The sequence below is a fragment of the Pristiophorus japonicus genome, chromosome 11 (assembly GCF_044704955.1).
Source record: "Pristiophorus japonicus isolate sPriJap1 chromosome 11, sPriJap1.hap1, whole genome shotgun sequence".
NCBI classification, from domain to species: Eukaryota; Metazoa; Chordata; class Chondrichthyes; family Pristiophoridae; genus Pristiophorus; species Pristiophorus japonicus.
The window spans coordinates 97,557,410-97,573,013 of record NC_091987.1 but is presented as its reverse complement, the minus strand read 5'-3'; the positions used below and the strand labels follow the sequence as shown (position 1 = coordinate 97,573,013).

Sequence of the window (15,604 nt, the reverse complement as noted above, 5' to 3'; positions counted from 1 at the left end):
TTACAAATCTTTTCTACACCCTCTAAAGCCTTCACATCCTTCCTAAAGTGTGGTGCCCAGAATTGGACACAGTGCTCCACTTGAGGCTGAACCAGTGTTTTATACAGGTTCATCATAACTTCCTTGCTTTTATACTCTATGCCTCTGTTTATGAAGCCCAGGATCCTGTATGTTTTTTTTAATCGCTTTCTCAACCTGCCCTGCCACCTTCAACGATTTGTGCACATATACCCCCAGGTCTCTCCGTTCATACACCCCTTTTAGGATTGAATCCTTTAGTTTATATTGACTCTCCTCATTCTTTCTACCAAAATGTATCACTATCCACATTTTATGCATTAAATTTCATCTGCCACATGTCTGCCCATTTTTACCAGCCTGTCTGTCTGTCTGTCTTGAAGTCTATCAATATCCTCCTTACCGTTCACTATACTTTTTCTTTTCCTTGTGTAAGTAACCTTTGGCATAGTTGCCAAATTAAATTAAGGGTTAAGTCATGGCAGGAGAGCCTAGTCCCGTATCATGCTCTTCCTGTGCTGTGTGGGAAATCAGGGACACTTCCAGTGTCCCTGATGACTATATGTGCAGGAAGTGTATCCTGCTGCAGCTCCCGACAGACCGCATTGCGGCACAGGAGCTGCGCATGGATTCACTCTGGAGCATCTGCGATGCTGAGGATGTCGTGAATAGCACGTTTATTGAGTTGGTCACACCGCAGGTATAGGTTACAAAGGCAGATGGGGAATGGGTGACCATCAAGCAGAACAGGAATAGGAAAGCAGTGCAGGAGTCCCCTGCGGTCATCTCCCTCCAAAACAGATGCACTATTGTGGGTACTGTTGGGGGAGATGGCACATCAGGGGAAGGCAGCAGCAACCAAGTTCATGGCACCGTGGCTGGCTCTGCTGCACAGGAGGGCAGGAAAAAGAATGGGAGAGTTATAGTGGTAGGGGATTCGATATTGAGAGGAATAGATAGGCATTTCTGCGGTTGCAACCGAGACTCCAGGATGGTATGTTGCCTCCCTGGTGCAAGGGTCAAGGATGTCTCGGAGCGGCTGCAGGGCATTCTGGAGGGGGAGGGTGAACAGCCAGTTGTCGTGGTGTATACAGGTACCAACGATATAGGTAAAAGACAGGATGAGGTCCTACAAGCTGAATTTAGGGAGCTAGGAGTTAAATTTAAAAAGTAGGACCTCAAAGGTAGTAATCTCAGGATTGCTGCCAGTGCCACACGCTAGTCAAAGTAGAAATAGCAGAATAGCCAAGATGAATACATGGCTTGAGGAGTGGTGCATGAGGGAGGGATTCAAATTCCTGGGACATTGGAACCGGTTCTCGGAGTGGGGACCAGTACAAACCGGACGGTCTGCACCTGGGCAGGACCAGAGCCAATGTCCTAGGGGGAGTATTTGCTAGTGCTGTTGGGGAGGGGTTAAACTAATATGGCAGTGGGATGGGAACCTATGCAGGGAGACGGAGGGAAGTAAAAAGGGGGCAGAAGCAAAAGATAAGAAGGAGAAAAGCAAAAGTGGAGGGCAGAGAAACCCAAGGCAAAATCAAAAAGGGCCACATCAGCAAAATTCTAAAGGGGCAAAGTGTGTTAAAAAGACAAGCCTGAAGACTCTGTGCCTCAATGCGAGGAGTATTCATAATAAGGTGGATGAATTAACTGCACAGGCAGCAATTAATGAATATGATATAATTGGCATCACGGAGACATGGCTCCAGGGTGACCAAGGCTGGGAACTCAACATCCAGGGGTATTCAACATTCAGGAAGGATAGACAAAAAGGAAAAGGAGGTGGGGTAGCGTTGCTGGTTAAAGAGGAAATTAAGGCAATAGTAAGGAAGGACATTAGCTTGGATGATGTGGAATCTGTACGGGTGGAGCTGCGGAATATCAAAGGGCAGAAAATGCTAGTGGGAGTTGTGTACAGACCACCAAACAGTAGTAATGAAGTTGGGGGCAGCATCAAACAAGAAATTAGGGATGCGTGCAATAAAGGTACAACAGTTATCATGGGCGACTTTAATCTACATATAGATTAGGCTAACCAAACTGGTAGCAATACGGTGGAGAAGGATTTCCTGGAGTGCATTGGGGATGGTTTTCTAGACCAATATGTCAAGGAACCAACTAGAGAGCTGGCCATCCTAGACTGGGTGATGTGCAATGAGAAAGGACTAATTAGCATTCTTGTTGTGCGAGGCCCCTTGGGGAAGAGTGACCATAATATGGTAAAATTCTTTATTAAGATGGAGAGTGACGCAGTTAATTCAGAGACTAGGGTCCTGAACTTAAAGAAAGGTAACTTCGATGGTATGAGACGTGAATTGACTAGAATAGACTGGTGAATGATACTTAGAGTTGCATAGGCAATGCCAAACATTTAAGGATAACATGGATGAACTTCAACAATTGTACATCCCTGTCTGGAGTAAAAATAAAACGGGGAATGTGGCTCAACCGTGGCTAACAAGGGAAATTAAGGATAGTGTTAAATCCAAGGAAGAGACCTATAAATTGGCCAGAAAAAGCAGCAAACCTGAGGACTGGGAGAAATTTAGAATTCAGCAGAGGAGGACAAAGGGTTTAATTAGGAGGGGGAAAATAGAGTATGAGGAGAAGCTTGCTGGAAACATAAAAACTGACTGCAAAAGCTTCTATAGATATGTGAAGAGAAAAAGATTAGTGAAGACAAACGTGGGTCCTTTGCAGTCAGAATCAGATAAATTTATAATGGGGAACAAAGAAATGGCAGACCAATTGAACAAATACTTCGGTTCTGTCTTCACGAAAGAAGACACAAATAACCTTCCGGAAATACTAGAGGACCGAGGGTCTAGCGCGAAGGAGGAACTGAAGGAAATCCTTATTGGTCACGAAATTGTTAGGGAAATTGATGGGTTTGAAGGCCAATAAATCACTAGGGCCATCCCAGAGTACTTGAGGTGGCCATAGAAATAGTGGATGCACTGATCATTTTCCAACAGCCTATTGACTCTGGATCAGTTCCTATGGACTGGAGGGTAGCTAATGCAACACCACTTTTTTAAAAAAGTAGGAGAGAGAAAACGGGGAATTATAGACCGGTTAGCTTGGCATCGGTAGTGGGGAAAATGTTAGAATCAGTTATTAAAGATGAAATAGCAGCGCATTTGGAAAGCAGTGACAGGGTCGGCCCAAGTCAGCAAGGATTTATGAAAGGGAAATCATGCTTGACAAATCTTAATTTTTTTGAGGATGTAACTAGTAGAATGGACAAGGGCGAACCAGTGGATGTGGTGTATTTGGACTTTCAAAAGGCTTTTGACAAGGTTCCACATGAGATTAGTGTGCAAAATTAAAGCGCGTGGTATTGGGGGTAATGTAATGACGTGGATAGAGAACTGGTTGGCAGACAGAAAGAGAATCGGGATAAACGGGTCCTTTTCAGAATGGCAGGCAGTGACTAGTGGGGTGCCGCAGGTTTCAGTGCTGGGACCCCAGCTATTTACAATATACACTAATGATTTAAATGAAGGAATTGAGTGTAATATCTCCAAGTTTGCAGATGACACAAAGCTGGGTGGCGGTGTGAGCTGTGAGGAGGTTGCTAAGAGGCTGCAGGGTGACTTGGACAGGTTAAGTGAGTGGGCAGATGCAGGGCAGCTGCAGTATAATGTGCATAAATGTGAGGTTATCCACTTTGGTGGGGAAAACAGGAAGGCCGAATATTATCTGAATGGTGACAGATTAGGAAAAGGAGGTGTAACGAGACCTGGTGTTATGGTACATCAGTCATTGAAAGTTGGCATGCAGGTAAAGCCGGCGGTGAAGAAGGCAAATGGCATGTTGGCTTTCATAGCTAGGGGATTTGAGTATAGGAGCAGGGAGGTCTTATTGCAGTTGGTGAGGCCTCATCTGGAATATTGTGTTCAGTTTTGGTCTCCTAATCTGAGGAAGGACATTCTTGCTATTGAGGGAAGGTTCACCAGACTGATTCCTGGGATCGCAGGACTGACATATGAGGAGAGACTGGATCAACTGGGCCTGAATTCACTGGAGTTTAGAAGGATGAGAGGGGATCTCATAGAAACATATAAAATTCTAACGGGATTGGACAGGTTAGAGGCAGGAAGAATGTTCCCAATACTGGGGAAGTCCATTACCAGGGGTCACAGGAGAAGGGGTAAGCCATTTAGGACCGAGATGAGGAGAAACTTCTTCACTCAGAGTTGTTGACCTGTGGAATTTTTTACTGCAGAAAGTTGTTGAGGCCACTTTGTTGGATATATTCAAGAGGGAGTTAGATATGGCCCTTATGGCTAAAGGGATCAAGGGGTATAGAGAGAAAGCAGGAAAGGGGTACTGAGGTGAATGATCAGCCATGATCTTATTGAATGGCGATGCAGGCTCAAAGGGCCAAATAGCCTATTCCTGCACGTATTTTCTATGTTTCTATGTTTCAAGTTTTGTGTCATCTGCAAATTTTGAAATTGTGGCCTGTACACCCAAGTCCCAAGTCATTAATATACATCAAGAAAATTAGTGGTCCCAGTACCAACTCCGGGGGAACACCACTGTTTTCATTCCTCCAGTCTGAAAAACAACCATTCACCACTACTTAGCCAATTTCGTATCAATGCTGCCACTGTCCCTTTTATTACGTGGGATTTAACTTTGCTACCAAGCCTATTATGTGGCACTTTATCAAACGCTTTTAGAAATCCAAGTACACGACGTCAACCGCATTGCCCTCATCAACCCTCTCTCTTCCCTCATCAAAAAACTAAGTCAAGTTAGTTAAACGTGATCTGCCTTTAACAAGTTTGAACTGGCTTTCGTTAATTAAGCCACATTTGTCCAAGCGACTGTTAACTTTGTTCCTGATTATCGTTTCTGAAAGCTTCCCCACTACCAAGGTTAACCAGCTGGTTTATAGATGCTCGGTTTATCCTTGCACTCTTTTTTTTTTCAACAAGGGTGTAACATTTTGAATTCTCCAGTCCTCTGGCACCATCCCCATATCTGAGGATGTGAAGATTATGACCAGTACTTCGCAATTTCCTCATTAACTTCCCTCGGCATCCTAGGAAACATCCCGTCCGACCCTGGTGACTTCAACTTTTAAGTACAGCCAGCCTTTCTAGTACCTACTCTTTATCAGTTTTTATTTTATCCAGTATCTCCACTACCTCATCTTTCACTAACTTTGGCAGCATCTTCTTCCTTGGTGAAGACAGATGCAAAGTATTCAAAAGGGAGTTGGATGAAGTCCTTACTACTAGGGGGATCAAGGGGTATGGCAAGAAAGCAGGAAGGGGGTACTGAAGTTGCATGTTCAGCCATGAACTCATTGAATGGTGGTGCAGGCTAGAAGGGCCGAATGGCCTACTCCTGCACCTATTTTCTATGTTTCTATCTATGTTACTTATTTAGTACCTCAGCCATGTCCTCTGCCTCCATGCATAGATCTCCTTTTTTGGTCCTTAATTGGCCCGCCCCCCCCCCCCTCCTTACTACCCATTTATTATTTATATGCCTATAGAAGACTTTTGAATTCCCTTTTATGTTAGCTGCCAGTCTATTCTCACTCTCTTTGCCCCTCTTTCTTTTTCACTTCCCTTCTGAACTTTTTGTTCAGTCTGATTCTCACTTGTATTCTCAACCTGACATCTGTCATACGCATTCTTTTTCTGCTTCATCTTACTCTCTATCTCTTTCATTATCCAGGGAGCTCTGGCTTTAGTTGCCCTACCTTTCCCCCTCGTGGGAATGTACCTCGACTGTATCCGAGCCATCTCCTCTTTAAAGATAGCCCATTATTCGATTATAGTTTTGCCTACCAATCTTTGATTCCAATTTACCCAGGCCAGATCCGTTCTCAACCCACTGAAATTTGCCTTCCTCCAATTAAGTATTTCTACTGTAGCTTGCTCCCTGTCCTTTTCCATAGCTAATCTAAACCTTATGCTATGATCAATGTTCCTCCCAATGACACTTGCTCCACTTGACTCATCTCATTTCCCAAAACCAGACCCAACAATGCCTCCTTCCTTGTTGGACCTATATCTCTTTCCCACTAGTTGGTGGCCTATAGAATACATCTAGTAGTGTAATGGCACGATTATTTCTTAACTCTAACTAAATAGATTCTGTCCTTTACCGCTCCAGGACATCCTCTCTGTCCAGCACTGTAACATTCTCCTTAACCAACACTGCCACACCACCTCCTTTCTTTCCTTCTTTATCTTTCCTGAACACCTTGTATCCAGGAATATTTAAAACCCAATCCTGCCCTTGTTATCGCCACGACATCCCATGAGTCTATTTGCACCTGCAGCTCAGCAACCTTGTTTACCATGCTTTGTGTGATTAAACACATGCACTGTAAACCTATCTTAGACCTTGCATTCTCTTAGTCTGACCCCACCTAATATCTTACTATTTCTTACTCTAGTGCTATTTGTGTCTCCCAATCCTTTGTCCACTTTGTTTCCCCTTTCGAATGCTACATCCTGGTGCACATCTCCCAGCCAAATTACTTTAAGCCCTCGACAACGACACGAGCAACCACCCCACCCCACCCCGTGAGGGTATTGATTCCGGATCTGTTGATGTGCAACCTGTACAAGACCCACCTCCCCCAGAACCGGTCCCAATATCCCAGGAATCTGAAGCCCTCCCTCCTGCACCACCTCTCCATGCATTCTTCTGCTCTATCCTGCTATTTCTATACTATCTACCTTGTGGCATAGGGAGTAATCCAGAGATTACTACCTTTTTGAGGTCCTGCTTTTTAATATCTTTCCAAGCTCCCTAAAATCTACATATGTCATTAGTACTGATATAGACCACAACCTCTGTCTGTTCACCCACCCCCATCAACATGTTCTGCAGCTGCTCTCAGACATCCTTGACCTTAGCACCAGAGAGGCAACATGCCATCCTGGTATGAATCACGCCTGTGGCCGCAGAAACTCCTATCTGTTTCCCTAACTATCGAATTCCTAATCTTGCTATTTTCCCAAACTTCCGCCCCCCCCCCCCCCAAAAGTACAGCTGAGCCACCCGTGGTGCCATGGACTTGTCTCTGGCTGTATTCCCCCATAAAAACATAGAAAATAGGTGCAGGAATAGGCCATTCGGCCCTTCGAGCCTGCACCACTATTCAATAAAATCATGGCTGATCATTCCCTCAGTACTCCTTTCCTGCTTTCTCGCCATACCCCTTGATCCCTTTAGCCGTAAAGGCCATATCTAACTCCCTCTTGAATATACCCAATGAACTGACATCAGCAACTCTCTCTGGCAGGGAATTCCACAGGTTAACAACTCTGAGTGAAGAAATTTTTCCTCATCTCAGTCCTAAATGGCCTACCCCTTTTCCTAAGACAGTCTTCCCTATCATTGGGAACATTTTTCCCGCATCTAACCTGTCCAGTCGCGTCAGAATCTTGTAACTTTCTATGAGATCCCCTCTCATCCTTCTAAACTCCGGTGTATAAAGGCCCAGTTGATCCAGTCTCTCCTCATGTCAGTCCCGCCATCCCGGGAATCAGTCTGGTGAACCCTCGCTGCACTCCCTCAATAGCAAGAACGTCCTTCCTCAGATTAGGAGACCAAAACTGAACACAATATTCCAGGTGAGGCCTCACCAAGGCCCTGTACAACTGCAGTAAGACCTCCCTGCTCCTATACTCCAATCCCCTAGCTATGAAGGCCAACATGCCATTTGCCTTCTTCACCACCTACTGTACCTGCATGCCAACTTTCAATGACTGATGAACCATGACACCCAGGTCTCGTTGCACCTCCCCCTTTCCTAATCTGCCGCCATTCAGATACTCTGCCTTTGTGTTTTTGCCCCCAAAATGGATAACTACACATTTATCCTCACATTATACTGCAACTGCCATGCATTTGCCCACTCGCCTAACCTGGTCAAGTCACCCTGCAGCCTTTTAAGTGTTCTCACAGCTCACACCGCCACCCAGTTTAGTGTCATCTGCAAACTTGGAGATATTACACTCAATTCCTTCATCTAAATCATTAATGTATATTGTAAAGAGCTGGGGTCCCAGCACTGAGCCCTGTGGCACTCCACTAGTCACTGCCTGCCATTCTGAAAAGGACCCATTTATCCCGACTCTCTGCTTCCTGTCTGCCAACCAGTTCTCTATCCACGTCAGTACATTACCTCCAATACCATGTGCTTTGATTTTACACACCAATCTCTTGTATGGGACCTTGTCAAAAGCCTTTTGAAAATCCAAATACACCACACCCACTGGTTCTCCCTTGTCCACTCTACTGGTTGCATCCTCAAAAAATTCCAGAAGATTTGTCAAGCATGATTTCCCTTTCATAAATCCGTGCTGACTTGGACCGATCTTGTCGCTGCTTTCCAAATGTGCTGCTATTTCATCTTTAATAATTGATTCTAACATTTTCCCCACTACCGATGTCAGGCTAACCGGTCTATAATTCCCCATTTTCTCTCCCTCCTTTTTTAAAAAAAGTGGTGTTACATTAGCTATCCTCCAGTCCATAGGAACTGGTCCAGAGTCGATAGACTGTTGGAAAATGATCATTGGTGCATCCACTATTTCTAGGGCCACCTCCTTAAGTACTCTAGGATGCAGACTGTCAGGCCCTGGTGGTTTATCGGCCTTCAAATCCATCAATTTCCCTAACATAATTTCCTGACTAATAAGGATTTCCTTCAGTTCCTCCTTCTCGCTAGACCCTCGGTCCCCTAGTATTTCCGGAAGGTTATTTGTGTCTTCCTTCGTGAAGACAGAACCAAAGTATTTGTTCAGTTGGTCTGCCATTTCTTTGTTCCCCATTATAAATTTATCTGATTCTGACTGCAAGGGACCTATGTTTGTCTTCACTAATCTTTTTCTCTTCACATATCTATAGAAGCTTTCTGTGCTGGGGCCCCAGCTGTTTACATTGTACATTAATGATTTAGACGAGGGGATTAAATGCAGTATCTCCAAATTTGCGGATGATACTAAGTTGGGTGGCAGTGTGAGCTGCGAGGAGGATGCTATTAGGCTGCAGAGTGACTTGGATAGGTTAGGTGAGTGGGCAAATGCATGGCAGATGAAGTATAATGTGGATAAATGTGAGGTTATCCACTTTGGTGGTAAAAACAGAGAGACAGACTATTATCTGAATGGTGACAGATTAGGAAAAGGGAAGGTGCAACGAGACCTGGGTGTCATGGTACATCAGTCATTGAAGGTTGGCATGCAGGTACAGCAGGCGGTTAAGAAAGCAAATGGCATGTTGGCCTTCATAGCGAGGGGATTTGAATACAGGGGCAGGGAGGTGTTGCTACAGTTGTACAGGGCCTTGGTGAGGCCACACCTGGAGTATTGTGTACAGTTTTGGTCTCCTAACTTGAGGAAGGACATTCTTGCTATTGAGGGAGTGCAGCGAAGGTTCACCAGACTGATTCCCGGGATGGCGGGACTGACCTATCAAGAAAGATTGGATCAATTGGGCTTGTATTCACTGGAGTTCAGAAGAATGAGAGGGGACCTCATAGAAACGTTTAAAATTCTGACGGGTTTAGACAGGTTAGATGCAGAAAGAATGTTCCCAATGTTGGGGAAGTCCAGAACCAGGGGTCACAGTCTGAGGATAAGGGGTAAGCCATTTAGGACCGAGATGAGGAGAAACTTCTTCACCCAGAGAGTGGTGAACCTGTGGAATTCTCTACCACAGAAAGTAGTTGAGGCCAATTCACTAAATATATTCAAAAGGGAGTTAGATGAAGTCCTTACTACTCGGGGGATCAAGGGTTATGGCGAGAAAGCAGGAAGGGGGTACTGAAGTTTCATGTTCAGCCATGAACTCATTGAATGGCGGTGCAGGCTAGAAGGGCTGAATGGCCTGCTCCTGCACCTATTTTCTATGTTTCTATGTTTCTATAAGAACATAAGAATTAGGAACAGGAGTAGGACATCTAGCCCCTCGAGCCTGCTCCGCCATTCAACAAGATCATGGCTGATCTGGCCGTGGACTCGGCTCCACTTACCTGCCCACTCCCCATAACCCTTAATTCCCTTATTGGTTAAAAATCTAACTATCTGTGATTTGAATACATTCAATGAGCTAGCCTCAACTGCTTCCTTGGGCAGAGAATTCCACAGATTCACAACCCTCTGGGAGAAGAAATTCCTTCTCAACTCTGTTTTAAATTGGCTCCCCCGTATTTTGAGGCTGTGCCCCCTAGTTCTAGTCTCCCCGACCAGTGGAAACAACCTCTGCCTCTATCTTGTCTATCCCTTTCATGATTTTAAATGTTTCTATAAGATCACCCCTCATCCTTCTGAACTCCCAACGAGTAAAGACCCAGTCTACTCAATCTATCATCATAAGGTAACCCCCTCAATCTCCGGTATCAGCCTAGTGAATCGTCTCTGTACCCCCTCCAAAGCTAGTACATCCTTCCTTAAGTAAGGTGACCAAAACTGCACGCAGTACTCCAGGTGCGGCATCACCAATACCCTGTACAGTTGCAGCAGGACCTCCCTGCTTTTGAACTCTATCCCTCTCGCAATGAAGGCCAACATTCCATTCGCCTTCCTAATTACCTGCTGCACCTGCAAACTAACTTTTTGGGATTCATGCACAAGGACCCCCAGGTCCCTCTGCACGGCAGCATATTGTAATTTCTCCCCATTCAAATAATATTCCCTTTTACTGTCTTTTTTTCCAAGGTGGATGACCACCTTGATATTTGGTTTTGTTTTGCTTCAGGTCCGCCTAGTAGTAATTTTAATTTCAGAGTTTGGTAGCATATTGCAAAACTGTTAGATCCAATAAACAAATTAGTGCAACTGAGGTCGTCATTCATTCCATTGGTACAGAGGTTAGCATTACAAAGGTACAGTGATAAATCATAGGGAATGAAACTTATAGGAACTACTGTCAAGCAATTGAAAGAGAAGATGGTGCATGGAAATTCAAACTGTCACTGATCACAGTGGATGACACCTATAAATGTGCCCTTTAGTACTGACTTATTAATGCTGTGCTATAAAGTTTGCTCATTTTTACATGACTATACAAGACAACCCTCATTTGGAACTAGAACGCAAATTGGATGCTAACGCAAATGTGCACAAAGCATACAGAAATGTCTAAAATGTCCCAGAACTGCGCTTATATGTTGCATGAAGTGTGTTTATCAATCACTGAAATCCCTTAAACTTGGCATGACCATGTATTTTTTTTTTATAAGTTGCATATTGTACCCCAATTAGGGGAAATCCTGAATCTAATCTGATCATACACGTTTGTTGTCCTTTGAACAAATATATGTTCAGTTTAACATTAGTCTGTCATTTGCTGGTTCCATTTCTATAGCCAGAGCCGTTTGAGTGTGAAAAGTATGAGGGGTGGGGGAAATTCCACTTGCATGGTGATTCTCTCTTTTTCCACCTTTGGTGAGGTGAACATGCAAGCAATATTAGTGTTCCTCTGCCATCGCCAATCCTCCAGTAGAAATGGTCAAGAACGGCTTCTCACCCATGCAAAATCTTTGGTTCTGCTTTCAGTATGTTTAGCTAGTTATATGTGGGAAGTAAGATTGATGTGCTCATATTTTACTGAACGGATGGGGACCACACTTACAACCGCAGACTATTACGTGGACATAAAGAGCAGGGGAGGTCTTCTGATGTCCTGGCCAACTTTATCCCTCAACCACCCTCACTAAAACAGAGTGAGTCTCGATTTGGCCCGTCCATTGAAGCTGATCGAGCATTGTCAATGCTTCAATGCTGAGGATGTTGGCCTGGTCGAGAACGCTGATGTTGGTGTGCGTATCCTGCCAATGGATTTGTAGGATCTTCTGGAGGCAGAGTTGGTGGTACTTCTCCAGTGCTTTAATGTGCCTGCTGTATATAGTCAGGTCTCAGAAGCATATGAGGGCAGGTATCACTACTGCGCCATCGACCATGATCTTTGTGCCGGTTTTAAGGTTCTAGTCTTCAGACACTCTTCCTTAGGTGACCAAAGGCTGCGCTGGCACATTGAAAGGGGTGCTGGACCTAGTCATCGATATCTGCCCTTGTTGACAATAGGCTCACGAGATATGGAAAATGGTCCACGTTTCAAAGGCCTGGTCATGGATTTTGATAATTGGGGGGGCAGTGCTGTGTGGTGGTGGCAGGTTGATAGAGCACCTTTGTTTTATGGATGTTTAGTGTAAGGCCCATGCTCTCGTACGCTACGGTGAACATGTTGATGATGGTTTAGAGTTCGTTCTCCAAGTGAGCGTAGATACAAGCGTCATCTGCATATTGTAATTCGATGACTGAGATGACCACGACCTTGGATCTGGTCTGAAGGCGACAGAGGTTGAACAGTTTCCTGTTTGTTCTATAGATTATCTCCACTCCAGCAGGAAGCTTGGTGAGATGTAGCATTGCAACAAAGAAGATCGAGAAGAGCGTTGGTGAAATGACACAGCCTTGCTTCACCCCGTTGGTACATGAATTGGGTCTGTGGTGGATCCGCTGGTCAGGATCACGGCTTACATGTCATCATGAAGTAAGCGGAGGATGGTGACAAATTTTTGAGGACATTTGAATTTGAAGAGTACGCTCCATAATCCCTCACGGTTGACAGTGTCAAAGGTCATTGTCTGGTCAAAGACTTTCCCTACATTACAACAGTGACTACCCTTCAAAAGTAATTCATTGGGTACGAAGCATTTTGAGACATCCTGAGAACATGAAAGGCGCTATATAAATGCAAGTTTGTTCTTCTGTACAACAACGGCTAAGACACTAGGATCAGAACATGATCATCAAAGGGAACCACAAAACATATAACCATTGCTTAGGCTCTGTCTCCCCATCAAAATTGTCATCCTCAACACTCTCTTTCCCCACTCCCTGCCAAAGCTGGTTCTTCTGTCAGTACCAAGGTAGCCAAGTGTCTTCAGTAATTGCTTCTCATCTTTTCCCCACACCGTCATCTCCAGTATCGCATGGTTGCATACCTATTGCACTCTGTCCATTTGTAAGTTGCTTCTCTGTAACATTATTTATATCTATCTATCCCATTTAAATGCTGACAACATTAAAAAATTTGAGTCGAGTTAATGACACCCACTAATCTACCTCTCACCATCTCCCTCAACTAGCAATCCTTGATGCCACACAGTCAAATGCTGCCTTGATGTCGACGGCAGTCACTCTCTCCTCACCTCTGGAATTCAGCTTTTTTGTCCATGTTTGGACCAGGGCTGTAATGAGGTCTGGAGCTGAGTGGCCCTGGAGGAACCCAAACTGAGCATCGGTGAACAGGTTGTTGGTGAGTAATTGCCGCTTCATAGTACTGTCGACGACATCTTCCATCACTTTGTTGATGGTTGAGAGTAGATTGATGGGGCAGTAATTGGTTGGATTGGATTTGTCCTGCTTTTTGATGGCAGGACATACCTGGGCAGTTTTCCACATTGTCTGATAGATGCCATTGTTGTAGCTGTACTGGAACAGCTTGGCTAGAGGTGCGGCTAGTTCTGGAGCACAAGTCTTCAGCACAACAACTGGATGTTGTATTGACAATCATGTGGAGCGAATCGAATTGGCTGAAGACTGGTTTCTGTGATAGTGGGGAACTCCGGAGAAAGCCGATATGGATCATCCATTCGGCACTTCTGGCTGAATGTGGTTGCAAATACTTCAGCCTTGTCATCTTCTGATTTAAAATATATTGGTGAGCGGTGCAAGTCTAACACATCCTTGGTTGATAATATATCAGGTCTTTTCACATACCAATATATATGACAGCTGTTAGCCAGTATATATTTTGTATACAGGATTTGAAATATTCTACTGTTTTGGAGGACGAGAGGAGAAGGGTGAATTTGCTGCTGTGAGTCATATTTTCATTGGATACCCTGGTTGAATGTGATGCAGGGCAGAAAGGTCTGGAGTAGGTACTGGAATGTACTTAAAACTGTTAAGAGTTCTTTGGAGAACAAGTGTGATTCAGCAAATGATGGCGAATAAGCGCATAAATCTTCAGGTATGCAAATATATATTAGGAAGTTCCAGAATGGCTGTGAGAGCTTGGATAATGAGTGTTGGCAGACTATTTGTGCGATAGGGGAACCATGGGGCGGGTGGCGAAGAAATGTTGCCACAGCTGAATACAATGTCCACAAGTACGTCTATTTCACTTTCTTCCCTCCCCAGCCTAGGGGCACTGGGGCCACCATTACCCCAATCCAAACTATTTTCTGTTAAGAGTATTGATTGAGGATCAAACCTATGACTCCTGGTCCATTCTGGCTATATTCCTCACCAAGCAATGCGTTTACAGTTGAGCTATTGGAGAAGCCAGTTATGAACTTTAAGATGCCCATGCCATTTTACAACATTGTAAATTTTGGAACAGGATTATAAGTTTTTTACTAGGAAAAATCAATTGTAAAATTTGTGTGCATTGATTTTGTAATGCTACATTTTCCTTTTGTAGTTCTTTACAGGTTGGTGGATAATTATAGATGCTGCAGTGGTTTACTCTACAAATGAAGACATGAATCATGCTTTTCACACATGTGGTGTTATGTCAACCATAGCTTTTTTCATGTAAGTTCCTGATTGAATACAGTACTTTGTTGCTTGCCTGTCTTTATCATTCTTATGTGCACTATATAAAGTTTTGTTCTTTTATGGGTTTAAAAAAAACCACGTGTGAACGCAGAACCTTGCTGGTGTCAACTGTGGCTTAGTGGGTAGCGCACTCTCTCCTCCGTCAGAAGGTTGTGGATTCAAGACCCACTCCAGGGACTTGAGCACAAAAATCTATGCTGACAGTGCAGTGCTGAGTGAGTACTGCACTTTCGGATGAAACATTAACCCGAGACCCTGTCTGCCCCCTCGGGTGGACATAAACGATCCCATGGCACTATTTCGAAGAAGAACAGGGAAGTTCTTCATGGTCTCCTGGCCAATATTTATCCCTCAAACAACAACACTAAAACAGATTTATCTGGTCATTATCACAATGCTGTTTTTGGGACCTTGCAGTGTGCAAATTGGCAGCCGCGTTTTCTACTTTACAACAGTGACTACACTTCAAAAAGTACTTAATTGGCTGTAAAGCACTTTGGGATGTCCTGAAGTCATGAAAGATGACCTTGTGATGTCCTAAATGCAAATAGTTCTTTTCTAATTTCAGTTTGTTGATAACCCAGCCCACAGGAAAATTTACACCTGGGTAAATCTGCCAGATATGCTCAAATCAGAGGGAGAGATACTGTTGAAACAGTATCTTGGTTCTGGTAAGACTTACAGCAGATGCCACAAGAATGCTCCTTGGTGTTGGAGAAGGAGTTATGAGGAAAGACTCTTGTTTTACACAAACTGCGTTCCCTAGACATCGACTCCATCCCTCTCCCCAGCATCTGTTTGAGGCTGAATCAGCAACCCTGGTGTCATATTTTGTCCTGAAATGAGCTTCTGAACACATCCGTGCCATAACTAAGACTGCCTTTTTCCACCTCCATAACAACGTCCATCTGCTGAAACTCTCATCCATGTCTTTTTTGCCTCTAGACGACTATTTCAACGCACTCCTATCT

General features: G+C 44.2%; 1 protein-coding gene across 5 annotated transcripts in view; it reads left to right on the top strand.

Moving 5' to 3' along the window:
• The window catches only part of LOC139276182 (transmembrane protein 50B), a 107,028-nt gene that overhangs the window by 53,090 nt on the left and 38,334 nt on the right, over positions 1-15,604 (top strand). For all 5 annotated transcript variants that reach the window (XR_011595842.1, XR_011595841.1, XR_011595840.1 and 2 more), the window contains one exon: positions 14,497-14,609. Coding sequence is in view for 1 of the 5 variants with exons in the window: in XM_070893770.1 (XP_070749871.1) it covers positions 14,497-14,609 (113 nt within the window). In the remaining 4 variants the exon portion in view is untranslated. The remainder of the gene's footprint in view (positions 1-14,496; positions 14,610-15,604) is intronic.